The sequence below is a fragment of the Emys orbicularis genome, chromosome 20 (genome assembly GCF_028017835.1).
Source record: "Emys orbicularis isolate rEmyOrb1 chromosome 20, rEmyOrb1.hap1, whole genome shotgun sequence".
Taxonomy (NCBI): domain Eukaryota; kingdom Metazoa; phylum Chordata; order Testudines; family Emydidae; genus Emys; species Emys orbicularis.
In genome coordinates this window covers 12,431,898-12,457,722 of record NC_088702.1, presented here as the reverse complement: position 1 = coordinate 12,457,722, position 25,825 = coordinate 12,431,898, and the positions used below count along the sequence as shown (strand labels likewise).

Sequence of the window (25,825 nt, the reverse complement as noted above, 5' to 3'; positions counted from 1 at the left end):
CACCGCTAACCACCGCTACATGCACACAGCTCACCACTAACCACTCCCTATGCACACACAACCCAGAGCTTAACCGCTCTAGATAGATGCAACCCACAGTTTAACCCCCCAACCTAGACACAGCCCATCAATAACATCCCCATGCACACAAAGCCCATGGCTAGCCCATGACACACACATAGTCCACCGCCAACTAGCTCCTACGTAAACACAGCCCACGGCTAACCACTTCCTATGCTCACCCACACAGCCCACTGTTAAACACCCCCCCCCCCGATGCACACACATTCCACTGCTACCCCCCATGCACACAGCCCGCTGCTAACCACTTCCTATGCACACACACAGCCCACCACTGTCTACCCTTATGCACACACACAACCCACCGCTAACCACTCCTACGCACACATACAGCCCACCGCTAACCACCCCTATGCACACCCACACATCCCACCGCTATCTACCCCTATGCTCACACACACACAGCCCACTGTTAAACATCCATGCACACAGCCCACCGCTAACCACTTCCTATGCACACACATCCCACCACTATCCACCCATACACGCACACAACCCACCGCTAACCACCCCTATGCACACACACAGCACACCACTAACCACAACCTATGTGCACATAGCCCACCGCTAATCATGAATACGCACATACGGAGCCCACCTCTACCCCCCCCCATGCACACCCAACCCACCGCTACCCCCCTACACAGACACAGCCCACTGTTAACCCCCCCCCCACGCACACCCAGCCCCCAGCTAACCATCCCCCTACACATACATACAACCCACCACTATGTACCCTCCCATGCACACGGGCGGGGGTGGGCAATGCAGCTTTGCGAAGCTGTGGAAAGTACAGTGTTTGTGTTGGGTGAGGGGCACAGTGCCTGAGGGGGGAGCTGTACACTGTGTGGGTGTCTGAGGTGCATGCTGTGAGCGTGTGTGGGGAGGCAAACACTGGAGGAGTTAGGCTGTGGGTGTCTGGGGGAGCGCACGGTTCAGGTGAGTGTCAGAGAAGCGGCACCTCGTGGTTGGGTGCAGGGAGGGTGGCACAGTTCCTAGGGAGCACCCCTTCCTGGCCACCCACTGGGGCTGCTGTGTGGGGAACCCAAGCCTCTTCCATTCTGCATTCCCAGGGGTGTTTCAAGCTCCCTGAATCTGAACGGAGTCCAGGCACAGCCCCAATCTCAGGGTCCCTAGGCGTGCCATCTCTCTGGCACCCCCCTCTGAGTGCTGGAACTCGCTGTCCAGCTGCCCTGCCCCTTGGGGTGCAGCACTGACCCTTCAAACTCCCCCACAGTTAAACCCACCCTCTGCCAGATCTCCACCCCACAGGTGGGAAGCTTCGGGTTGCAGGGCTTGTCTGCACTTGCTGCGCTGCTGAGCGTATCCCGTCGGGGTAGGCACTCCACCTCCCTGAGAGGCAGTAGCCGTGTCACGGGAGAAGCCCTCCCAGCAACATAGGGCTGTCTACAGCAGGGGCTAGGTTGGTATAACTGCGTCGCTCAATCCACACCCCGAGTGACATAGTGATATCGACGTACGTTTGTAGTGTAGACAGGGGTGCAGTTTAACTACCTCGGGGACAGGCAGCCGTTGTGAAGCAGTCAGCACCCCCCCAACACACATGCATTTTATTCAGTCTAACAACTTTATGCTCTTTATATTTAATCATGTAAAGCACAGGAGAGCCCCGGTCAACAAAACCCCGTAACCACAATATCCCTTCCCTTGGAGGATCAGCTGGGTTCTGTCTGCCAGGCAGGCAGGATCCTCCAGTCCACTGCCTAGCCTGCCCCTGCAGCAGCCTCCCTCACCCTAGTCTGGTGCAAGGTGGCTCTCTCCCCAGTTCCCCTTCTCCCCTTGAGTCAATTTAGAGACTCCTGCTGGGGTCACCTGCTTCCTTTGTTCTACCTTTTGGCCAGTTGCCATTACCCCCCCCCCCCAACCCCCTGCCACCCTTCACCAGAGGAGGAGCAAACCCATTGTCCCAAGGCATTGAACTTTGACTAAAGGATCTTTGAGCTCAGATCACTCACCGGTGTCTCTGGCCTGGCAGAGGCATGGCACAGCCCGGCTTTCCATGACACCGACATTCCCTGGTATAGTTTCATAAAATCATCCACCCTTCGCAAATGGTACAGACAAGACTCCCTATTCGCCACATTGCTCCCCTTTCCAAAAGAACCGAGCCGGAGTACCCTGCATGTACCCCAGAGGTGTTCTGGCCCCACACTGCTAGACAGAGCATCTGCTGTTGCTGCTGCTTAATCCGAAGTTCATACAGTCAGTAGCACTTCCAATGGTCACACTGAAATGCAATTTTGTGACCACATTATAGGTCCTTCCCATGTTCACACCTCCGTGGGGAGAAGTGAGGTGTGTTTCCTTCCCCCATTCCCCTGGGGTTTAATTACACCTCAAGTGACAGATTAAGGGGCACCTTCCCGCCTCTGTAACCTCTACACTCCCCCCAGTGGGGGAGTCACACCCCCACTTGAGCTTTACCCACCCTCTGGCGGGCAGCACTCTTTACTACCCTCAGTCTCCCTCATTCCACAGGAGCTCTGTCACATCATCTCCGGGCTGTGCCTCAGTTTCCCTTCCCCTATGCAGTTTTGAATCACAGCACTTTCTAGCTGTGCCACAGTCTTCCTGGCTCCGAGCACAGTTCTGACCCTCAGCACTTTCTAGCTGTGCCAGTGTCTCCCTGCTCCCAGGGTGAGGGCAGACAGCGCGCTCGCCCCCTTGACCACTGAGTTTGGCCCTGGTGGGTTTATACCTGAGCCCTCTGGACTCAAGCCTGTTATATCAGTACAGAAAATAACACATCAAGAAAAACCACTTCCCACATTCCACAGTCAGAATCCCAGCACCTTCTCTGGCGTCTGTATTGACACCTATTCCCTAATTTGGGTTATATCCCTTTTTTTCTGAATTCCCCCAAACTTTCTCCTATACGCTTCAGGGGGCAATGTCAGTCGTTGGAACAAAGTGTGTTTACGTTGCCTGTAAGCCTTATAATCCTAGTCACAGGCCTGGGAACCTGCCCCGGTATTTCCCCTCAGCGGTCCAGCAAGGGCACCCACTCACAGGCTCCCGGCTTCCCAGCCGTGGTCACATCTCTTGAGCGGAGATCCGCACCTCTCTCCCTCCTGAACGGAGTTTTTCCAGGCTGCGCAGCTTCCCACTTACACAGTGTCATTCCCAGCAAGCCAGATTGCCTAAAAGCATCTGCACTTCACTGTCTCTCCAGAGGCTATAAGCAGCGTAATTGCCCAATGTGATACGTCGCAATTATTCTTAAGGTGAAAGCACTACAGAGAAAACATCTTAAAAACAATCAGAGAAACTACTTACATGCTAATAAGCTCCAGAGAGGTCACCCCAGCTCCAACAAGGGCTGTGGGAGGAGTCAGTCCTCCAACCCCCACCCAGGGGTTTTCTGTGGTTACGAGTTCATAACAGCCTCAGCTCAGAACAAGCACCCGGCTGGGCAGATCCGCCTCTTTCTTTATGCAGCTTGGGCCTTTGATCTTCAGACCGTCGGTGTCTGGCAGTGGACGATGGCCCCTTCCTCAGGGTGTAGCTTTAAATGGCTGGGATTTTGCATACCTGGTGGAAGGCATTTCCCCTCACCTCCTCCTAGATGTTCCCAGGAATTCCACTTCACATGGATTGTCCCAAAAGACCATTCTTGGCACATCGTTCAGAATAGTCCTCTGATCATCCGGGCCCACAATAATTATGAGGGTTTTGCTGACACAGTCTCTCCATCTCAGACTGATGTTGATCTTTGTCCTTCTCTCTCTCGTCGCACTGACACTGCTTCTCCCAGTCTGCAAGCAGCTGAGCTTCTAGACTCAATCTGTCCCTCTCGAGTTGCAGCTTCTAAGTCTACCTGTAGATCTGCCCATGATCTCTGCTGAAGTCTGGGTGGAGCACAGTTGTCACTTCTGTCAGCCTCTTCCTTGCTTCCCTCTAGGAAGCTGTCCCTGAGATTTCCCCACCTGTTGGACTCTCTGCCATTGAGCTGGATGAGCCATCGTGCCCAAGCCCCGGGACGGGTGGGGAAAAGCAGTGCCCGTCTATTGCCAGCTGGTTCACTTGCCTGCTCCTCACAGTGCAGTTCTGGGAAGACCAGCTGCACCCCAGCCTCACAGACTGTGGGACTGAATCTCTGGAAGGAGGGAGTCACGGAGCCAGGCCCCCGATGGCATCTCACATTCATGCTGAGCCAGTCACATCCCAAACCACTGCCCTCGTGCTGCACCCTCCTGGGTGCAGAGCCATCGGATCCCCAGTGGTCCTGGAAGCTGCATAGGCACCAACTTCCCCTCTGCCCGGTGGGTGCTCAACCTGCCCCTGGCCTGCCCCTGCACCGCCCTCGCCCCGCCCCCACTCCACCCCTTCACCAAAGTCCCCACCCCACCTTTTCCCACCACAGCCCTGCCCCCTTCCCGCCCCCATTCCACCCCCTTCCCCCAAGTCCCTGCCTCTTCTCTGCCTCCTCCCCTGAGCGTTCCACATCCCCGGCTCCTCCCCCTCTCTCCCGGAAATTCCTAAGCATCGCCAAACAGCTGTTAGGCGGCAGGGGAGTTGGAAGCGCTGGGAAGGAGTGGGAGGAGCGGGGATGCAGCGTGCTGGGAGGGGGAGAAGGAGGCGAGGAGGGGGGAGCTTGGCTGCCGGTGGGTGCAGAGCACCCACTAATTTTTCCCTGTGGGTGCTCCAGTCCCGGACCACCTGCGGAGTCGCCGCCTATGCTGGAAGGTGATAGTTAATGGGGAGACATTTGTCAAATGGTGAGATACTGGAACTAAAGTTAAAGCCCAAGTGGTGAAACCCCATCAGATGTGCCTGGAGTGTGGCGTCTGGGGAAAGTCCCTGGTGTAAAAGCCTTCGCTCTACCTATAGCAGAGATGTGAATCCAGGCGCAGGCAGGCTCAGGGGAGCTGGTATAGGTGCCCTCGCAGATATTCCAGTCGCGGTGTTATTGAGGAAAGATATTATGGGTGAATCAGACCCCTCAGTTCACCTCAGAGCTGCGTCAGGGGTGTGTTAGCCAAAATGCAAATGTATCCCCCTGCCAGTGTCCCAGCACACTGCTGAGATCAAGTGACCTCCCTCCTGTGCATTCCAATGCCTGGACTGAGCACTCTGCTACTGGCCTGAAGGGAAGTTCTCTGAGTCCTGAAGGCCAGGCCAGGGAAATACTCTCTCTGGTACCCAGGGCAGCACTCAACATGAGGATGGTGATGTCTCCAAAAATGGGGACACCGAGGCAGCTGCGGGCACTGCCAAAACTATGACTCCCACCCAAGGGTGGGAAGCGCCCAAGTTACGCATATGGCAGCTGCCCTGGAGATGGTGGAGGTACCTAGAGCCAGGAAGGAGGGGGAAATTCTCCCCCCAGTCTGGGACCGCCTTCTGGTCTGTGAAAATGCAAATGAACCTGAGCCTGGTGGGTGCAGAGCTGCTGCTCATCTTGACGTGCTGTGTGGGGATCAAAGGGCTGCCACAGGTGTGGGGGATCAGTACTGTTCCCCTGCCTTCAGAAAAGCTGAGCGTAGGCCAAAGGGGTCCCCAACCCCCAACCCCTGAGGAGGTGGGGCAGAGACAGGAACTTGGCAGGAATTTGGCAAGGAGGGAGCTTTGAAGAACCTCCCCAGCCTGACCCCTGTGCAGTTAAGAGCAGAGCATGGCTGAGGTGTGCTGCACAGGGAGCAAGCCCTGCCTTATTTCTCCCCTTCGGCAGCTCCTGGAATACTCCCAGGGGGATGGGGAACATCCACCCAGTGCCAGGGCAGCCAGCACCCTGAGGTGATGGGGGAGGGAGGGGTCAGGTGTGGGAGGGGGAGGGGCAGTTCAGGTGTGAGGGAGGTGTGGTTCAGAGGAGTGTAGGGAAGGGCACGTTGAGAGGGGAGGGGTAAACTTGGGGTACTTTGGGGAGTGGCACTCTGCATGTGTATGGAGGGTGGGGCACGCTGCAGGTGTGTGGAGTGAGGGGCACACTGCGGGTGTAGGGAAGGAGGGAGGCAGGGACACATTGTAGGTGAATGGAGGGAGGGACACAGTATTGGTGTGCGGTGGGAGGGACAAGTGTTGGTGTTTAGAGGGAGGGGCCCGCTGCTGATGTTTGGAAGGAGGGGCACGCTGCGGGTGTAGGGAGGGAGCCGCACACTGTGGGTTTATGGAGGGAAGGGCACGCTGTGGGTGTGTGGAGAGAGGGTCACGCTGCGTGTGTGTGGACAGAGACGCATGCTGCGGGTGTAATAAGCGTTCGGCTCCCTCCCCTAAACCCGCAGTGTGCCCCTCCCTCCCCAACACCCGTAGCATTCGGCTCCCTCCCTACACCCACAGGGTTCAGCTCCCTCCCTACACCCACAGCGTTCGGCTCCCTCCCCTAAACCCGCAGTGTGCCCCTCCCTCCCCTACACCCGTAGCATTCAGCTCCCTCCCTAGACCCACAGCATGCCCCTCCTTCCAAACATCAGCAGCGTGCCCTTCCCTCTAAACACCAACACTTGTCGCTCCCTCCACACAATCATATTATGTCCCTCCCTCCATTCACCTACAGCATGTCCCTGCCTCCCTCCTTCCCTACACCCGCAGTGTGCCCTTCCCGCCATTCACCTGCAGCGTGCCCTTCCCTCCGTACACCCACAGTGTGTCTCTGCCTCCCTCCTTCCCTACACCCGCAGTGTGACCTTCCCTCCGTACACCCGCAGCATGCGTCTCTGTCCACACACACGCAGCGTGACCCTCTCTCCACACACCCACAGCGTGCCCTTCCCTCCATAAACCCACAGTGTGCGGCTCCCTCCCTACACCCGCAGCGTGCCCCTCCTTCCAAACATCAGCAGCGGGCCCCTCCCTCTAAACACCAACACTTGTCCCTCCCACCGCATACCAATACTGTGTCCCTCCCTCCATTCACCTACAATGTGTCCCTGCCTCCCTCCTTCCCTACACCCGCAGTGTGCCCCTCTCTCCACACACCTGCAGCGTGCCCCACACTCCCTCTGTGTGGACAGAGGCATGCTGCGGGTGTAGGAAGGGAGGGGCACACTGCAGGTGTAGGGAAGGAGGGAGGCAGGGACACGCTGTAGGTGAATGGAGGGAGGGACATAATATGATTGTGTGGAGGGAGCGACAAGTGTTGGTGTTTAGAGGGAAGGGCACGCTGCTGATGTTTGGAAGGAGGGGCATGCTGTGGGTCTAGGGAGGGAGCTGAATGCTACGGGTGTAGGGGAGGGAGGGGCACACTGCGGGTTTAGGGGAGGGAGCTGAACGCTGTGGGTGTAGGGAGGGAGCTGAACGCTGTGGGTGTAGGGAGGGAGCTGAATGCTATGGGTGTAGGGGAGGGAGGGGCACACTGCGGGTTTAGGGGAGGGAGCCGAACGCTGTGGGTGTAGGGAGGGAGCTGAACGCTGTGGGTGTAGGGAGGGAGCCGAATGCTATGGGTGTAGGGGAGGGAGGGGCACACTACAGGTTTAGGGGAGGGAGACGAACGCTGTGGGTGTAGGGAGGGAGGGGATGTTGTGGGTTTATGGAGGGAAGGGCACGCTGCGGGTGTAGGGAGGGAGGGGGACGCTGCGGGTTTATGGAGGGAAGGGCACGCTGTGAGTGTCTGGGGGCAGAGGCACACTGCGGCTGAAAGGAGGGAGGGGCACGCTCAGGGTGTAGTGAGGGACATGCCGCAGTTGTGGTGGGAGGGGCACCGTGTGGAGGAGGGCAGCACAGAATTTGCCCCAGGATTTTGATTTTTCCCTTTCTCTTTTTTCCCTCTCTCCAGTTAAGCCAACGGCAACGATCGAGCCGGACCCCCTCTACCCCCGGGAGGGCGAGGAGCTGCGGCTGCAGTGTGAAGCCCAGGGCAATCCGATGTAAGCGCCAGCGCCTACCCCTCCCCAGCCCCTCTGGCTTCCGTCCTCTCCTGCAGGGCTGCCTGCACCCCTCAATGCTCTCTTCACCGGGCTGCAGCCTTGCTGCTTGGGCCTGCCCCAGGGGCGCTGCAGCTCCTACCAGTTCAGTGGGATGCAGTCAGGCCTGTGTCACAGTCTGCAAGGGCCCCTGGGAAATTGAAGCTGCTGTAATGAATTCCCAGCTGGGCTGACCCCTGAAGCCAGCACTTGCTGCTGCATGGGCGGTGCCGGCCCAGTGTGTGCCCCTCGGGGAAGTGCCCCTTGCCTCTCACTAACCCCCCTCCTCTTAGCCCCCAGGAGTTCCTGTGGACGAAGGAGGGCAGCGATGTCCCCCTGAATCTAAACACCAACCGAGTCCTCACCCTCCCCTTCCTCAACAAGAGCGACAGCGGCACCTACATCTGCATGGCCACCAGCACCATGGGCAGCGTCGTAGTGAGGTACAACCTGGACATCAATGGTAAGCACTGGGCACCAGAGAGGGCGTGGAGCGCCTGCCTGCTGTCTCCTCCCCTCTCTGGGGACACGCACCAGAACCTCTCCTTGCACTTGGCTCCCCGGAGCCTCTGCGATACACTGCCAAATACAGTGGAGTTGTCCCTCTGTGGGGCTCACCCCCCACTGCTGGAGCCATCTGATGTGTGCCCCTGGGTTTGTGCAGCACACCCCTTGCAGGGAGCTCTGGGTGTGTTGGGATCACCCCCTGCCGGGGAGTTCCAGCTGTGATGGGAACACCCCCTCCCAGGGAGCTCCAGTTGTGTTGGGAACACCCCCTGCCAGGGAGCCCCAGGTGTGTTAGAAACACCCTCTGCGGGGAGCTCCGGTCGTGTTGGGAACACCCCCTGCCGGGGAGCCCCAGGTGTCTTGGGAACACCCCCTGCTGGGGAGCCCCAGGTGTGTTGGGAACACCCCGTGCCGAGGAACCCCGGGTGTGTTGGGAACACCCCTTGCCAGGGAGTTCTGTGTGTGTTGGGAACACCCGTTGCTGGGCAGCCCTGGGTGTGTTGGGAACACCCCCTACCGCGGAGCTCCAGTTGTGTTGGGAACACCCCCTGCCAGGGAGCCCCAGGTGTGTTAGAAACACCCTCTGCGGGGAGCTCCAGTCGTGTTGGAAACACCCCCTGCCGGGGAGCCCCAGGTGTGTTGGGAACACTCCCTGCTGGGGAGCCCCAGGTGTCTTGGGAACACCCCCTGCTGGGGAGCCCCAGGTGTCTTGGGAACACCCTGTGCCGAGGAGCTCTGTGTGTGTTGTGAACACCCGTTGCTGGGGAGCCCTGGGTGTGTTGGGAACGCCCTCTGCCGGGGAGCTCCTGGTGTGTTGGGAACGGCCCCTACTGGGGAGCCCAGAGTTTGTTGGGAACACCCCCTGCCAGGAGCACCGGGCACGTTGGGAACACCCCATGCCGGGGAGCCCCAGTGTGTTGGGAACACCCATTGCCGGGGAGCCCCGATGTGTTGGGAATGCCCCCTGCCGGGGAGCCCCAGTGTGTTGGGAACACCCATTGCTGGGGAGCCCCAGATGTGTTGGGAACACCCCCTGCCAGGGAGCCCCGATATGTTGGGAACACCCCCTGCCGGGGAGCCCCAGATGTGTTGGGAACACCCGTTGCCGGGGAGCTCTGTGTGTGTTGGGAACGTATGTTGGGTACGCCCCCTGCCAGGGGTGATGCTCTTTGGAGGCACACTGGAGTGTCCCACAGAACGGGCCCTGCCCCAGCATGGACCCAGCCAACTGCAGATGCTGAGCCTCAGGGAGATTGTCTCTGAGCTCCTGCAGCTGCTTCTTTGGCATGGGCTCCGTGAAGCTGCTGCTGCCTCCTCCAACCTGTTCCTCTTTTCTTCCTTCTCTGGTATTTCTCTGCTGCTCTGCCCTCCCTACTCCCACTCTCCCCCTGGGTCACTCCTCACTGCGCTCCTATGCTCACTCCTCCCTCCTTCTCTCCTGTTCATTTGCTCCCCTCCCTCCCCACTGGCTCCTCAGGCCCCCCATGGCAGAGCAGAAGGGGAGCAGATTGTCTCTCCAGAGCCCTGCAGGAGCTGATGGGTGTTGCTTGGCCGGGGAGCCCATGCGCAGGAGGAGGAGAGCGCTGCTTGTGGGGAGCTGGAAGGGGAGCCATGCAGCCTGGGCTCGGTTCAGCCATTATCTGCTGCTGTAAGGACAAGAGATGAGGCTGAACTGGGGCAGGGAGGGGGGTGGGCTGCTCAGCTACCCGCCTGTGGATAGTGATATGGGAAGAGAGCAGCCAGCCACGTGGGTGCCTGTGGACCAGGGGTGAGCTGGAGCCCAGGTGTGGCACCAGGGCCTGCCAGCAATGGGGAGGAAATGCTGGCCCTGAACATCAGGGACTGCAATAGCTGGAAACACCCTGCTGGTCCCTTCTAGAGCATCCCCAGGGCAGAGCAGGACTGGCCCTGCAGGAAGTTTGGAGGTGTTTGTCCAGTCCCATGGGACAGGGCTCCCACCCGTCCTCCAGCCAGATCCAGCTGCACACTTTCAGAAGGGCTTCCTGGACATTCAGATCCCCCTTCCGGGATGGCAGCCCACTGCTCCGAGCTGCACCCTGTGCAGGATACTGAACTGAGTCTGCCCTCTCCCTTATTATCTGTTAACACCCTGCACATGTTGACAGGCTGAACTCCCCGGTGTCCCGCCCTCTCCTCCCAGAACAGATGGGCCAGCTTTGCCCATTACTTTGGGGTACGCTCATTTATTAGGGTTACTCTTCTGGGGGTGGGGTTCTGTATTTCTATCCATGTACTGCTTGTGTCACTTGTGTTCTCATACGGAGCTCTACTCCTCCCTTCTGCAAGTTCCCTCCCAGAGGAGCTCTCCTGCAGGCCCTAGGTTCTCCAGGGCCGGGTTCTTCCAGCCCTAGAATCAGACGAACACACACACACACACATTAACAGAGCACATCTGAGAGGACCAGGTCAATCAGCACTCCCAAGCTGACCCCTTATATGTCCCTGGACTCAGCAGGCTGGGTCGAGCAGCACTTCCAAGTTGTCACCCTCATAGGCCCTTGGATTCAGCAGGCTGGGTTGAACAGCACCTCCAAGCTGTCACTCTCATATGCCATGCACACTGCACTGGAATAGAGCATGCCTGAGCAGGCTGGGTCGAGCAGCACTTTCAATCTGCCACCCTTGTATGCCCCTGGACTCAGCAGACTGGGTCGAGCAGCACTTCCAAGCTGCCACACTCATATGTCCCAGGTTCAGCACGTCCCTATCCCCACTTTCACGTTACAATTGTTCTGGTCGTAACCCACTTGATGAGCAAACCCCACAGGATTTTTGGGTGCTGCAGGGATCTTTAGCTTAGGTATGAGGAGCGTTGCTGCAGAGAGAGAGAGAGAGAGAGGGAAGCAACCAGCTTAACCATTAAAGTTATTTATTGCCAGGTAATAACCATACAAGGGGAGCCAAACAAACAAAACAGTTATAATATTAAATCTAACTTAAATTTGATTACAAAAGTCAGGTTTAGAAAACTATAAGTGATCACAAAGTCAGGGTCAGAAGGCTTTACCTAGAGAGAGAGAGATGAGTTCTCACCACTCCGTGAAGCTTGAATCGATCGGGGTTACCACGTGGTGGTGGTAGCAGAGAGTCCAGAGTGCTGGAGACAGGCAGAGCCCCCAGCACAATCAGTCAGGAGAAGATGAAGTCCCAGTGGAACTGATGCAGATGTTGGATCCAGGCATCAGAACACTTACTTGAGCATGGGTAGAAGTTTTTGTAGGGAAACAACAATGGTTCAAGGGAGCACACTAGAATTTTTTGTGGGTAAACTGATGGCTCAGGGGAGTATACCAAAGTTGTTTTGTTCAGGCTAGACAATAGGAACTGCTCATTCCTGGCTATGGGCGGTGTTCCTTCGAAGGAGCTCACAATGCAATTAGGCAGCTTCAGTATTTTGGATACCAATAAAGGATTTATTACTAGAATTGGTCTGATAACTGCTGAGCTGGGTGTGTACAGGCGTGGGTTCGTTAACATCTGGAGCAGAGATCCCCCAGAGTTCAGTGCGGTTCTTGCCTTGGAATCTCTGTTCTCCATTCTGTATGCTAATGGGGATGCCTCCCTGTCCCATCCTTGATGCAAATGAGGCGAGGGGAGTTGCCTTAATCCTGTCACCCTTGTCCAGAGGGGTTTAGGTGTGTCTTCCACTGCCTTTTCATTGCTTGTTGTAAGCCAGTTTAGGGCCAGATGTTCAAAAAAGCCTGACTCCTCCCAGCTCCCACTGAGAACAAAGGAGGCTCAGCCCCCAGCCCCATGGAGAATAATGAGCTGCTGAGCACTTGGGAACTTCAGCTCTTCCTCTCTTCCCCTAACTGAGCCTTCCCAGCCCCAGAACATTTCTCTGAGCTGTCCAGAGCTGAACGGTGGCCCTGGCACAGCCTCTAGGGCAGGGGTAGGCAACCTATGGCACGTGTGCCGCCTTCGGCACACGAGCTGATTTTCAGTGGCACTCACACTGCCCGGATCCTGGCCACCGGTCCGGGGGGCTCTGCATTTTAATTTAATTTTAAATGAAGCTTCTTAAACGTTTTAAAAACCTTATTTACTTTACATACAACAATAGTTTAGTTATATATTATAGACTTATAGAAAGAGACCTTCTAAAAATGTTAAAATGTATTACTGGCACGTGAAACCTTAAATTAGAGTGAATAAATGAAGACTCGGCACCCCACTTCTGAAAGGTTGCTGATCCCTGCTCTAGGGTATGATCCCTCTGTTCCTGCCCCAGGGCATTAGCAGCTCATGTCTAACCTGCTGTCCACGTCCTGCCAGCTGCCCCGGATTCTCTTCCTGTGGGTATTCGGGCTGCTGTGGTTTTTTCACCTGCTGCACGTGCTGCATTTCCAAGCCATCGCTGCTGCTATTCCCTGCCGCTGTTTAATGAGTCAGTGTGCTCTGCACGTGGAACAGAGCCGTGTACCGTTCAGGGTTCTGATTCTGATCACTCTAATCTCCTGCTGCCTTGGGAGCCTTTCTGTGTCTCCACTGGTATTTGCAGCTCCTCCTAGTGGGGGTTGTTGGTGAATTTCATGGCTGTGCAGCCTGCTCCCAGACCAGCAGGGCCTGGCTTTCAAGAGCTCTCAGGGACACATCTTTGAAAGTGCTTGGTACAAAGCCAATCCCACTGTGACAGCCAGGGCTGGATTCTCAGGAGCTGAGCACCCAACATGCGTTCAGCACGCTTAGCTCTTTAGAAATGTGGCCCCGATTCTGTATGCTGACTACTTCTGGAAATCTGCTTCTTTCTGTGACTTCCATCCATCCATCCCTGTAGTTCCCAGCACAGTTCTATCTCATGGTCCATTATTGTGAATTGGCTGGATTATTTTGGCAGTTCTTCCTCCAGTTTTCAGCAACTCCCGAGTCAATCTGAGTGACTGAGGTAAGCAGAGGTTCCGTGTGACAGGAAACCAAACTCCAGATACACGGCAGCTCCAGTACCATCTCTTCTGCTGCCGACTGTGGAAGTCTAGCCAAAAAACCAAAATCAAGTTTGTCTCTTCTCCTTCATTCTCAGTCAGCTCCCAGTGCTGCTTATTGCTCATCACCTCGGTATCCTCCATGCACAGGTTGAGGGAGCTTTCGCTTTAATAGTCCAGCATTTTGCAAGGGGCAGAGGTCAGAGTGAACTGACAGTAACACCAGGATTGCTCTTGAACTTTTCTAAAAAAACTGGCACCAGCCCCCCGGAACCTTCCTAAATCCCCAGAACTTTTCTTTACTGCGCCAGCATGTAAGTCCATTAGCTCATCCCTGTGCCTCCCCGGGACTCACATTGTCCTGATATTAATACATCGCCCATTTGCCTGTCTTCACGTTTTTCATGGACTCTCTTGCTAGTTTTCTATCAGAAGCTTCCTCACCTCATTTGTCCCCATTCCTCGTCCGTGTGTTGCTTGGTGCAGAGAGCTTTCTGACAAGTGCTCAGTGTCTCGGTCAGATTTCATTCCCTTTCGTACTGACTCATGTCCCTGCTGCACCCGCTCTCTTTGTTTTCTCCCCTGACATTTGTGGCAAAAGCCCCTCCTTCGCCCTTGGCAGAGTTAGCTCCTCCCTCGCCCTTCTTTTCTCCCTAGGAGCCTTATTGGATTCTGGTGGCTTTTGATGGTTGCTTGCTTTCCACTCCCTCCATTTCCAAAGCAAGTGACTTCCCCCCTCTGAAGCCTACTGGCCATGTCTTGTTCCTTCTCCAAAGAATCGGAGTCTCGGAGAGCTCCTCAGTAACCACCACTCTGTGTGCACTCTGATGTGCTCTTCCACTGGACTGTGCTTGCTAGATTTCTGGATTCCCCAAATGTGCATTTCCACACTGAATGCCCCTGCCTTGCGGCGTGTGGTGAGCCCCTTATGCTGGGTTCCGGCAGGCCAGGGTTACAGGTCCCAGGCCTCCCTTTTATTCTGTCTCAGTCAATTCCTTCAATGGATTCTCCAATATCCAGGTCATTCAAGTCCTAGGAATGTGGACTGGTGCTGGGCTGGCTGAATCCACTCCCAGAAGAGACCAGGAGAGGTAGCCTCCCATGAGCAGAGCTCCCAATGGTTTTGAGTTCCCCGGGTGCTGGAGCTTGTCCCTGTTTGAGTCTCATCAGCTCAGCAGAGCAATCCCCTCCCTCGTTGTTATCGAAATGCAGATCACAGGGACTTCAGACCTGGTTCAGGCCCAGCTGCCAGCACCCTGTACCTCCTTTACACCACAGCGAGTCCCACTCACAATGGGCACTCACAGGCTCTGGTTTTGCCCCTTCCAATCTCCCTTTTTGGCCCCCGCACTCAGATCCCAAACACACATTTGCCAGGGCCTTGCACTGCCTAGTGTCTTCACTGTGGGGAGGGATAGCTCAGTGGTTTGAGTATTTGGCCCCCTAAACCCAGGGTTGTGAGTTCAATCCTTGAGGGGGCCACTTAGGGATCTGGTGCAAAATCAGTACTTGGTCCTGCTAGTGAAGGCAGGGGGTTGGACTCAATGACCCAAGGTTCCTTCCCGTTCTAGGAGATAGGATATCTCCATTAATTTAATTTAGATAGAATGAATGAGCCAAAGATGTTAACATCACTGAGTCACTGTCTGACACCAACACTGCTAAACAAGGTCCTGGGGGTTAGTATCCACAGACCTCAGCCTGCTTTGTCCCTGGGCAAATACACCATTAAACATCCCTTTAGCCTTCTATTAACATACTGAAAAGAAGGGAAACAGTTGAAACCTTTGCCATGTAAAATGTGAAGTCAAGCTGGCATTGTAACAGCATCCCTAGATCTCTTTCCCTTCAGCTGGACAGTTTTTAGAATGAACAACCCCCCACCCCCATGTTGTTTGACAGTCTCTTAGACCAGGGTTTCTCAGCCCGTGGGTCAGGACCCAAAACTGGGTCGCCAGAATGTTTCAAAGGGTTGAGTGGCAGCTCGTTTGTGTCCCTTGGGGCTGGCTGGGCTCACCTCCCTGCTCCAGGCACTGCAACCTCTGGGTCTCAGCATCACTCAGGTTTGGCCCAGCCATCATAGTGACAGGAGTCCGGGGAGGCCAAATTTGAGTGAGAGGCACTGCAACCCCAAGAGCCAGGTCACAACTTCACTCACGCAAATTTGGTCTAGACAGGGGGGCGGGGCCGAACCTGAGTGACGCTGCAACCCCAGAGGTTGCAATGCCCAGAGCAGAGAGCCAAGCCCAGCCAGCCCCACAGCACAGGAGCTGCAGGAGCCACCACTGTGGGGTGAGTGCCGGGCAGGACCCAACCCTCTTGGGAGGGGAGGCAGGATCCAACTGAAACCACCCCATGGCCGAGGGTTACCATATTTCAAGTTCCGAAATAGAGGACACTGCCAGGGGGAGGGGGAGTTGAAGAGCAGGTATAGTTTCTATGGCAGTACCATCCCATCCCACCCTTACTTCTGCCCTGCCAGCAGCCGCTGCTCTCCAGAAGGCAAGGAAGAAGGACGAGCAAGGAAAAATCACAGACATTTGTTCGTGTTGCAAAAGTCCGCCCAGACGGAGGTCGGCGGACCAGAACAGAGGTCATGTCCGTGAAAACCCAGACATATGGTAACCCTACCAAAGCCTCTGCCCCCAGACTATTTACGGGGTTGCAGCAGGCCATAAACATTTGCAAACGGATCCGGAGCCCAAAAGAGTTCAGAACCACTGACTTAGGTGGTATCAAAGATGGCGGTAACGGTCATCCCAGGTGGTGACTGGGATTCAGCTGGAGCCGGTGGGGTGGCCATGTCATCTGGGTCCCTTGTGCTAGCCCGGTGTGGTCAGGACACCTCTTGGGATCAGGATCTGCCCTGGAGTCCCAGGAAGCCCTGGGCATGACAGCCATGATGGTGAAGCTCACTCCAGGAGCCTCTGTCCTTCCTGTCTGTTCTTATTTTTGTTCTTTTCTTCCCGACAAAATCTCGTTCTTATAAGGACCGAAAAAGGGAGCGATGGGTGGAATAGCTCCTCCCCTCATTATTTTGTCCCCCAATTAGGTGTCATTTCTGACATACCAATTTTGGCTCATTCACTTCCTGCTCCACATCTCCTGTTTTTAACCGTGTAATTTCAACACAGTCCTTGACTTATATCAGCTTGGCCTTTTTGTCTGGACTAATTCAGCTATTCTGTCTCCCCTTGTATCTTTCCCCATCAGCATGAGTCATTATAGGGTATTGTAACAACTTATGAACTTCTACAGCCATTTCACAGTTGAGCTCACAATTTGGGTCAATATGTAGGCCCAGTTGTTACAACACCACGCCACATAGCGATCCAGAGGCAACCCCACATCCACTTCCTGAGCTCCTGCCTGAGGGGACACTCCTGCGTTACACTGAGAGACGGACAAGGGCATGCGTGGAAAGCTGCAGTGAAATGCCAAAGAGATGCCTGGAAAATGCTGCATTGGGCTGCTAGGCAGGAACTCATCACAGACACATGCTGAGAGCTACCAGAACTCATAACACCCAGGGCTCCTAAGCAGGAGCTAACCGGACTATACTGCCTGAAGGGCACAGAGCCAGGATGGAGGGAGGCAAGGAGGGGCTTATGGGCAGGGGCATGTGGAGGTCATCTGAGGCTGATTAAGGGCACTAGAGGGGCAGGTGGAGGCCATGGATCCAGACGTGGAGCTCGACTTTCCAATGGTCATAGCCAGAGCCGGCTGGGGCAGTGAGAGGAAGTGGAGGGGCACAGGGAAGAGGAAAAGGCCCCGGACGGTGAGAGGAAGCAGAGGGGCACAGGGAAGAGGAAAAGGCCCCGGTGGTGAAGGGAAGAGGAAAAGGCCCCAGGCGGCAAGGGGAAGCGGAGAGGCACGGGGAGGAGGAAAAGGCCCCTGGTGGCGAGGGGAAGTAGAGGGGCACAGTGAAGAGGAAAAGGCCAGTCCATGTGGATGGCAAAGGAGATCAAGGGTGGGTAAGGAGTCTTGATGTGGAATTGGCAGTGAATGTGACAGCCACAGAGCGGCAGATGGCAGGGGCTGCCTCGGCTCCCCTGGGAAGGCAAGAGGGAGAAGATGTCAAATAAGAAGAGGCTGGGAGGAGCCTGTAAGGAAGGAGGGGTGGAGCTAAGCAAAGGCCAAGCGTCACTGACACACACCCCCATATTGGGTCTCTGCTATACATTGTATAGCTCCCAGCATCAGGGCCCTCTGTTGGGAAAAGCTCGCAATCTGAATCTGAACCTGTGACAGCAGGGGCTGTGGGTTGGGATTGAGGGGCACTGGCAGAGCAGTGCGGGAGCCAGAGCTGGGATAGCAGAGGGCTGTGGGGGATGGGAGCCCAGGCCTGGGATAGCCGGGGGCTGCAGGTCGGGATTGAGAGGCATCAGCAGAGCTGTGTGGGGAGAGCCCGGGGCTGGGATAGCAGGGGGCTGCAGGTCAGGATTGAGAGGCACCAGCCGAGCTGGGGGGAATGGGAGCCCAGGGCTGGGCTATCGGGCTGTGGCTGTGGATTGGGAGTGAGGGGCACCGGCAGAGCTGTGAAAGGGGGAACTCAGGGCTGGGATAGCCGAGGGCTGCAGGCCAGTATTGAGGGGCATTGGCAGAGCTGTGTGCGGAGGGCCCATGGCTGGGATAGCAGGGAGCTGCAGGTCAGGACTGGGGGGCACTGGCAGAGCTGAGTACAGAGGTCTGGGCATTAGGAGGGAGTTGACAGAGACCTCCAGACATCATTTCCATCTTGGAGTCTCTCACACCATTGCTGTCATCTCTCTGGGTTGATTTGTTTCCATTTTTTTTGTTGTTGTCCTCCCCAGATTTTTCCCAGCTCCCCACCCCACATGTTCACTCCACTCCAGCCCCTTCGTCAGGCCCTTCCCAGTTCACCACTCATGTTACCATGGCTACTGCTTCATCCTTCACTCCAGTCGCTGTCCAAGGTACTGTAAGCTCCTTTTCTATTTCTTTATGGATTCCCTGCTCCCGTGCCCAGTGGGGAGCGCTGCAGGACATAGGAAGAGAATGGCTGCCAAGCCCAGAGGGACAAGGGCTGTGGCTCCAGTGGAGGAATTACTGCCAGCCCCTGGCTAGTACAGTCGGGATTGTTCCTAGCACCTGGCTTCTTCGTTGGAATGTCCAGGTGCTGCAGCCGCCTTGCCAGTTCACACTGCAAAGCCAGAACCCATAGGAGTAAAAGGTCCCATACTGTGGCAAGTAGGATTGTGGTAGCAGAAGAGGCCAGTGGCCCATCTAGTGTGACAGCCCACCTCCCTGTTGGCCCTTCTAGCCCAATACTGCTCCTGCCCATGGTAACACACACCACTGGTCTCTCGCTCTGGGTACTGTCTCTGCTGGAACCATTGCCAGAGGCTTCGGAGATTGTGGAAAACCCCCATATGCACCTTCTGGTCCCAGATGGGGAACTACCTATCTCTCCCCTAACACATGAGCCCTTAACATGTGTATGGTAGCGAGTGCCATTGCTTTCAGGCAGTGACGTGTAATCAATGTACTAACAGTACTAAGCTATTTGCTATAATGCGGTCTTGTGGCAGGAAGTTCTATAGGTTAATCACACATTGCAGAAAGTGCCTTTTGTCTGTCTGAAGTGATGCCTTTTCATTTTGAATGCCTCTTGTTCTTGTGTTAAGGGGCTGGATGGCTCAGAGCTCTACTGGCTCCCTGCCCCGTTCCTCTATTTATATCCCTCTGCCGTCCTCTCTTTTATTCTTCTCCATTCCAAACTCTCCCCCTTCAGATGCCCCCTCCGTCTCTAAGCATTTCTGTGACCCTTCCCTGGACCTTCCAATTCCTGAGCCAACACTTTTGGGATAAAGCAACTAAAACTGAATGAAAATTTGCCCCTGCACGCCCAGCGCAGCTTGCAGACACTGTTCCCCTGACAGGCACAGACTCCTGACACTGCCTCTGCTCCCAGATGTGAACACCAGACATCCTCCTCCTCTCCAGATGCAGACACGAGAAACACCATCACCCCCGGCACAGACATGAGACCCTGTTCTCCCCCCACCCCAAGCACAGACACATGAAACACTGTCATCCACAGGCACAAGGCATTGTCCCCATCCCCCCAGCATGGACACAAGACACCATCACCCCCAGCACAGCCATGAGACACTTCCTCCCCCCAAGCACAGATACGAGACACCATCCCCCCAGCATGTACATGAGACACCATCATCCCCAGCATGGACACAAGACCCCATTTGCACGGACATGAGACACCATCCTCCCCCGCCCTTGTGAGGCGGATGTGTAACCTTGGTGTGGGGTTGGGGCACTGTGACAAGGGGCCTGGAGGGTGCTCTGTTATGCCAAATGGTCAAGGTGGGGCCTGGCAGGAGGTGCTCTAGGGGCACTGCCCCCCAATCAATGCCTGAGGTTTCCCTCTAAGTCGTGAGCACCCTGCACTCCAAGCTGCTGTCCCCTTCAGCCCTGTTCTGCCTTTGCTGACAAGAGACAGGATGGTTTGAACAGAGGGGCCAGAATGAACTAGGCCAATGTCAACTGCTCCGAGTGTAGTCACCCACCTGCCATGGCAGCTTCCAAGGCGAAGCACTCCTGACAGCCAGAGGAGCCAATTGCACAGGCTGTGCTGTTTCAGAGGCAGAGGAGACTGGCAGAGCAGGGTCTGTGGTAGCAATGGGGATAGAGCCCCTGTGCATGCCACGGGCAGAGCCAGGGCTGCGGGTTGGGATTGAGGGGGCATCACAGAGCTGGGCAGGAGCCCAAGACTGGAATAGCTGGGGCTCTGCAGGGTAGGAGGGAGGGGCATGAGCATGTGGGGGAGAGTCGCTCACTCTGTGGCCAGTGCTAGTTGTTACTCGCTTTCAGGAGTGCTCATTGTACTCGAGACCAGGGCATGGGTTGGCAGGGGAAGGAGAGGAGAGGGGACAGGGTGGGTAGGGATGGGGTGGGGTGAGGCAGGATGGAGATAGGAGGGGATGGGTGGGCAGAGGAGAGGAGAGGGCAAGGATGGGGTGGGGAGGGAGGGAATGGACAGGGACTGGGGTGGGCTTTCACCTCTTGCCCAGTCCCAGCTCTCCAGGCCCTTTGACCCGCTCTGGCCTCTCTCTCTCCACTCTCCTCCCCTCCCAGTTTCCTCCTCTTCTGTCTGCATCCAGCCCCACCACACTGGGGCAAGAGCTTTCTCAATTGCAGCTCCACTGTGCATCCATCGCATTTCCCATCTCTGCTGGCAGCTCGTCTCTGTGTCCATCGCATTTCCCATCTCCACCGTAGCCCCTCTCTGCCTCCATCGCATTTCCCTTCTCCCCTGGCAGCTCCTCTCTGCATCCATCACATTTCCCATTTCCACTGCAGCTCTTCTCTGCCTCCATCACATTTCCCATCTCCACCGCAGCCCTTCTCTGCCTCCATTGCATTTCCCATCTCCACTGCAGCCCTTCTCTGCCTCCATCATATTTCCCATCTCTGCTGGCAGCACTTCTCCTCTCTCTGCCTCTGCACTTCTCTCTCCCACTGGTAATATTTCACTCCCAGCTTTTAGGACCTGGTAGCTGGTGGGAAGAACACGGCCATGGGGAAAGCTGTGCTGTGCTGGAATGTGCCCTTAGCACCTCGAGGTTCCACGTAGGGGCACCTGGAGCCAGGCCAGGCTCACACATTGCGACCCCCCAGTTCTGGCACTGAGAGAGTCTCTGTACCACGCAGGACTTCAGCAGGGCCTGTAATCACCTCTGTCTCTCTCTCTCTCTCCCCCGCACTGCCACATGGACAGACGCTAGCCCGATGTCTTCCTCCTCTGGCACATACCATGCTGTGGTTGGTGGAGTGGTCGCAGTCATCGTCTTTCTGCTGCTCAGCCTGCTCATCGTCCTGGCACACTACCTAATCAGGCACAAAGGTAAGGCCTGGCCACTGCCTACAGCTCAGCTCACAGGCTGGCCTCTCAGAGATAGGAGGGAGAAGGCAGCCAAGTCTCTCTCGCCAATGGCCCTTGGTCTATTCCTGATTGCTCCCTGTTTACTGCTCTCCGTCCCCTGCTCTTCCAGAGCCTCCTGGGGCTTAGCACGGCCATGCGAGGCACAAGCGTTTTGCTTTCATGGCCTGGGTGCTGCAGGGGCATGCTGGGCATGGAGCATGCGGAGCTAGAGTTCCAGCCCTGGGGGAAGGAATCTCCTATTGCCCCACAGCACCCCCTGCCTGCCGAACTCAGAGGAGTAGCGCATTACCTGGCACAGGGAGCGGAGACCTGACTGATGTGCTGAGAAACCTCAGCAGCTAAAAGCAGATCAAATTAAATCTGCACAGCACCGCATGGGGATCCCTGGTGGGTCATTCTCCCTCCCTTGGGGCTGGCAGCTTGAGCGTTTCTCCCACTGACCCCCAAGAGCAGGAGCAAGTCCCACAAGACTCTTGTAACCAATCAGCTTCAGCCTGCCTGAGCCCGGGATAGGGAAGGCTCCCAAATCGCATCCCTCCCTTCTTCGTCACTCTCCCATCACCTCTCTCTCACGCCCTGTCTGTCTAGTATCAGCATGTCATCGTTTTCTGTTCATTTCTCGAGCACTCATCCACCTAAATATCCTGCATCACATTCAGTCTATTCCTGGACACCTAGACACTCGTCCTCCCCTCTCTGACCATCTGCAGAGATTTTTCATTGGCCATATATTTTCCATCCATCCATCCATCTGTCCACCTCTACACCATCCATCTACCATCCACCCCGCCCCAACCAGGCTATTCACCCGTCCCTTGACTTTTCATCTGTCCAGCAGATATCTGTATAAAACACAGAGGGATGGTCAGTCGTGCTGGAACCTGTGATGTTCATCATATTCATAAATGAGCTGGAAAAGAAGGTGAACAGGGAGGTGGCAAAATTTGCAGATGATACAAAATTACTCAAGATAGTTAAGTCCAAAGCTGACATCAAAGAGTTACAAAGCGAACTTACTAAACTGGGTGACTGGGCAACAAAATGGCAGATGACATTCAGTGTTGATAAGTGTGAAGTAATGCACATTGGAAAACATAATTCAAATTATTCATACAAAATGATGGGGTCTACATTAGCTGTTACCACTCAAGAAAGAGATCTTGGCGTCATTATGGATAGTTTTCTGAAAACATCCACTCAATGTGCAGCGGCAGCCAAAAAAGCTCACATATTGTTAGGAACCATTAGGAAAGAGATAGTTAATAAAACATAAAATAGCATGTCACTATATAAATCCTTGTTAAATCCACACCTTGAATACTGCATGCAGTTCTGGTCACCCTATCTCAAAAAAAAATGAGAATTGGAAAAATTACAAAGATCAACAAAAATGATTTAGGGGTATTAGGAGAGATTAAAAAGACTGGGACTGTTCATCTTAGGAGAGATATGATAGAGGTCTATAAATAATGACTGGTGTGGAGAAAGTGAATAGGGAAGTATTATTTACCCCTTCACATAACACAAGAACTAGGGTCACCCAATGAAATTAATAGGCAGCAGGTTTAAAACAAACAGAAGAAAGTACCTCTTCACACAATGCACAGTCAACCTGTGGAACTCATTGCCAGGGGATGTTGTGAAGGCCAAAAGTATAACTGGGTTCAAAAAAGAGCTAGATACATTCATGGAGGATAGGTCCATCGCTGGCTCTTAGCCAAGATGGACAGGGATGCAACCCCCTGCTCTGGGTGTCCCTGAGCCTCTGACAGAAGCCAGGACTGGATGACCAGGGATGGGTCACTCAATAATTATCCTGATCTATTCATTCCCTCTGAAGCTTCTGGCACCAGCCACTGTTGGAAGACAGGATACTGGGCTAGCTGGACTGGTCTGACCCAGTATGGCTGTTATGTGCTTATGACACCAGGCCAGCTTCAGAGATGATGTGTAAGTTGGAAACAGCCACCCCCTCAGCTCCTTTGGAGCTAGGTGCACCCCCAGCTAATGTAAGGGAGTCGGAGTTGGTACGACTTACATACTGAGGAACCAGGTGTTTGAAGTTCATGTGGGGTGGAGGCTTCTTTGCTTTCCGCTGTCCTACACCCTCTGGGTAGGTGCTCTCCTGGCCCCTCCGGCTGTCACCTCACCCTTGGCTGTCATTATTTGTGTGGCTGTAGCTCCCAGAGCCCCAAGCAGCTGGGGCGGTGATGGGCTGGGTGCTGCACAGACCCAGAGGCAGCCATGGTCCCTGCCCTGAAGGTCCCACACCCTGCTCAACTCGTGGCTGATGAGTAAGATTGCTTCAGCCTGGAGGGTGCTGGCAGGAGTAAGGTGCCCACTGAGGGGCTGGGAGTTGGTGGACATTACACGGGCTCAGACTTGCCTCTTGACCTAGCCCCCGGGGCTCCAGGCTGCACCTGGCCGCGGTGCTCTCAGCACAGGCACCGTGAGTACAGCTGGCCGGGAATGATTTTCCAATGCCCTCTTTGCAAAATTGAGGTTTTGGGTGGGAAAATTGAAATGCCAGCAACCTGGCCACCCACCTGCAGGACAGGTGAGATTGACAAGAGCCAGTTCCAGGCAGTTCCCGGCCAGCTGCAAACCTCCGGTTTGGTTCTCCCACAGCAGAATTGTTTCCATTTCTGCCCAAGCAAAATGTCAAGGTTTCTGCTTCCCAGCTCACACCCAGGGGAAATATTTTCTGAAACCTCAACATTTTCAGCAGGATGGAAATTCCATTTTCCGGCCAGCTCCAGCTGTGAGCTCCAGCCCGGAATCCCCTTTGAGCCCTGCCTGCCACACGGTCCCTCTCCCGGGTGGTGCAGAGAGAGCCCAAGAGCCACCTAAACCACTAGGCACATGATGAATGAGAGCCCTCTCCCTGCCCAGGTACCTACCTGACTCATGAGGCCAAGGGATCAGACGATGCCCCGGATGCTGACACTGCCATCATCAATGCGGAGGGAGGCCAGGCCAGCGGCGATGACAAAAAGGAATATTTCATCTAGGGGTGCAGAGTGGAGAAAAGAGAAATGGAGCCAACAAACCCAGATGGAAATGGAAACCGGACCACAAACCCCACTCAACCCAACAGATTTTCTCTCGTGCCCTGGATGGATGGACGAACAGAGGGATGGCGGGACAGAGACCAGAGAGTGACCGGCTTGACTCATGATGCTTCTTCTCGAACTTGTATAAAACGTTATTACTAAAAACATTGAAAGCCCCACCCCCGTTCGCTTGCTTGTACCTTCATACCCGCGACCGACACTCGCACTAAACACACAGACAAGCCAGTGAGTGAGTGACACTTTCCTTCTTTCCTTTGGCCCCTTTGCTTTGGTTTTGTGGATGCTCTTTGCTTTGGTTCCTTGGGTTGGAGTGTCGGGGTGGGGTCAATGTCGCTCTTTCCGTTGCTTCTCTCCATTTTTGGTTCCTTTTACGTCCAAGGATAAAATCAGCCCTCGTGGTGGCTGCCTGCTGCCATGGGCCTGGGCAGCCTGGGATGCTCTTTCTGTTGCTTATGTTTCCCATCCAAGAACCGGGGCCACGATTCCATTGTGTTCCCCCGTCCTTGGCTCCTGCATGGTGCTCTGAGCCAGACCCATGGGAATGACCCTGGGCTGAGGATGGGAGGCGGTGATGTGGGATCTTTCTCTGCCCCACAGCAGCAAACAAGCCATGAGAGCCCAGGGGAATGTCCAGTGAGAGCGAGGAGACGGGGGAGCCACCCAGCCCGGCTCCTCTCCAGAGGGATGTGCCCTCCCCACAGCAAGATGGGGAGGGAGGCAGTGTCACTGCCTCAGAGAGCCTGGCACACCCAGCCTGCTGGGGCCCTGCACTGATTTTATCCTTGGAGGTTGTGTCTGACAATGTTCATTTGGGAGGAGAACTGTCCTGTGTGATACATGTACAAAGGGGAGCCAGCTGCCAGGGTGGGAGCCGCTCATAGGCTCCAGTCCCCACTGACACCCAAGGAGAGAGATTCAAATGCTGCAAGGTGACTGGCAGTGCTCGTGCATGGTTCCAAGAAAGGCTGTAAAGTGTCAGATTGGAGCCTTGACAATAACCCATCTGGTGAGATGCTCAGTGCAAGGAAACCATCCTTGTTTATCTTCCCTGTGCCAGGGAGTGATGAGCAGAGCGAGGCCCTGGCAAGCTAGGTGACAGGGGTGAGAGTGTCCTGGGCCTCCATGCTGCTGTCATGCCTTTCCTGCTCTCTGACCGGTCGACCTGCCCCAGCGCCAAGGCCTGGGGAGCATTTGGAGATAGAAACCTTGCTATGATCACAGGTGACTTGGCCAAGGGGCATCTTTCTTCTAGGCCACAAATAGCTGAGCAACCTCATTCCCACAAACCAACCACCCAGAATCTGAACCATTACAGCTCATAACCTGAGCGGCTGCACCAGACAGGGTGCTGGCAACCTCAGCTAGGGCCAGGGGAGGGAATGAGCTTCGTGGCAGACTGCCCTGGATCCAGCTCAGCGGCCCGGGAAGTGTGCTCAG

General features: G+C 55.4%; 1 protein-coding gene across 1 annotated transcript in view; it reads left to right on the top strand.

Annotated features, from left to right (window-relative positions):
• The window catches only part of CADM3 (cell adhesion molecule 3), a 112,876-nt gene extending 88,551 nt beyond the window's left edge, over positions 1-24,325 (top strand). Inside the window, exons 7-11 of the mRNA XM_065420443.1 lie at positions 7,814-7,904; positions 8,234-8,403; positions 18,205-18,327; positions 21,150-21,275; positions 24,207-24,325. Coding sequence (XP_065276515.1) covers positions 7,814-7,904; positions 8,234-8,403; positions 18,205-18,327; positions 21,150-21,275; positions 24,207-24,325 — 629 coding nt within the window. The remainder of the gene's footprint in view (positions 1-7,813; positions 7,905-8,233; positions 8,404-18,204; positions 18,328-21,149; positions 21,276-24,206) is intronic.
• The last annotated feature ends 1,500 nt before the right edge of the window (positions 24,326-25,825 follow it).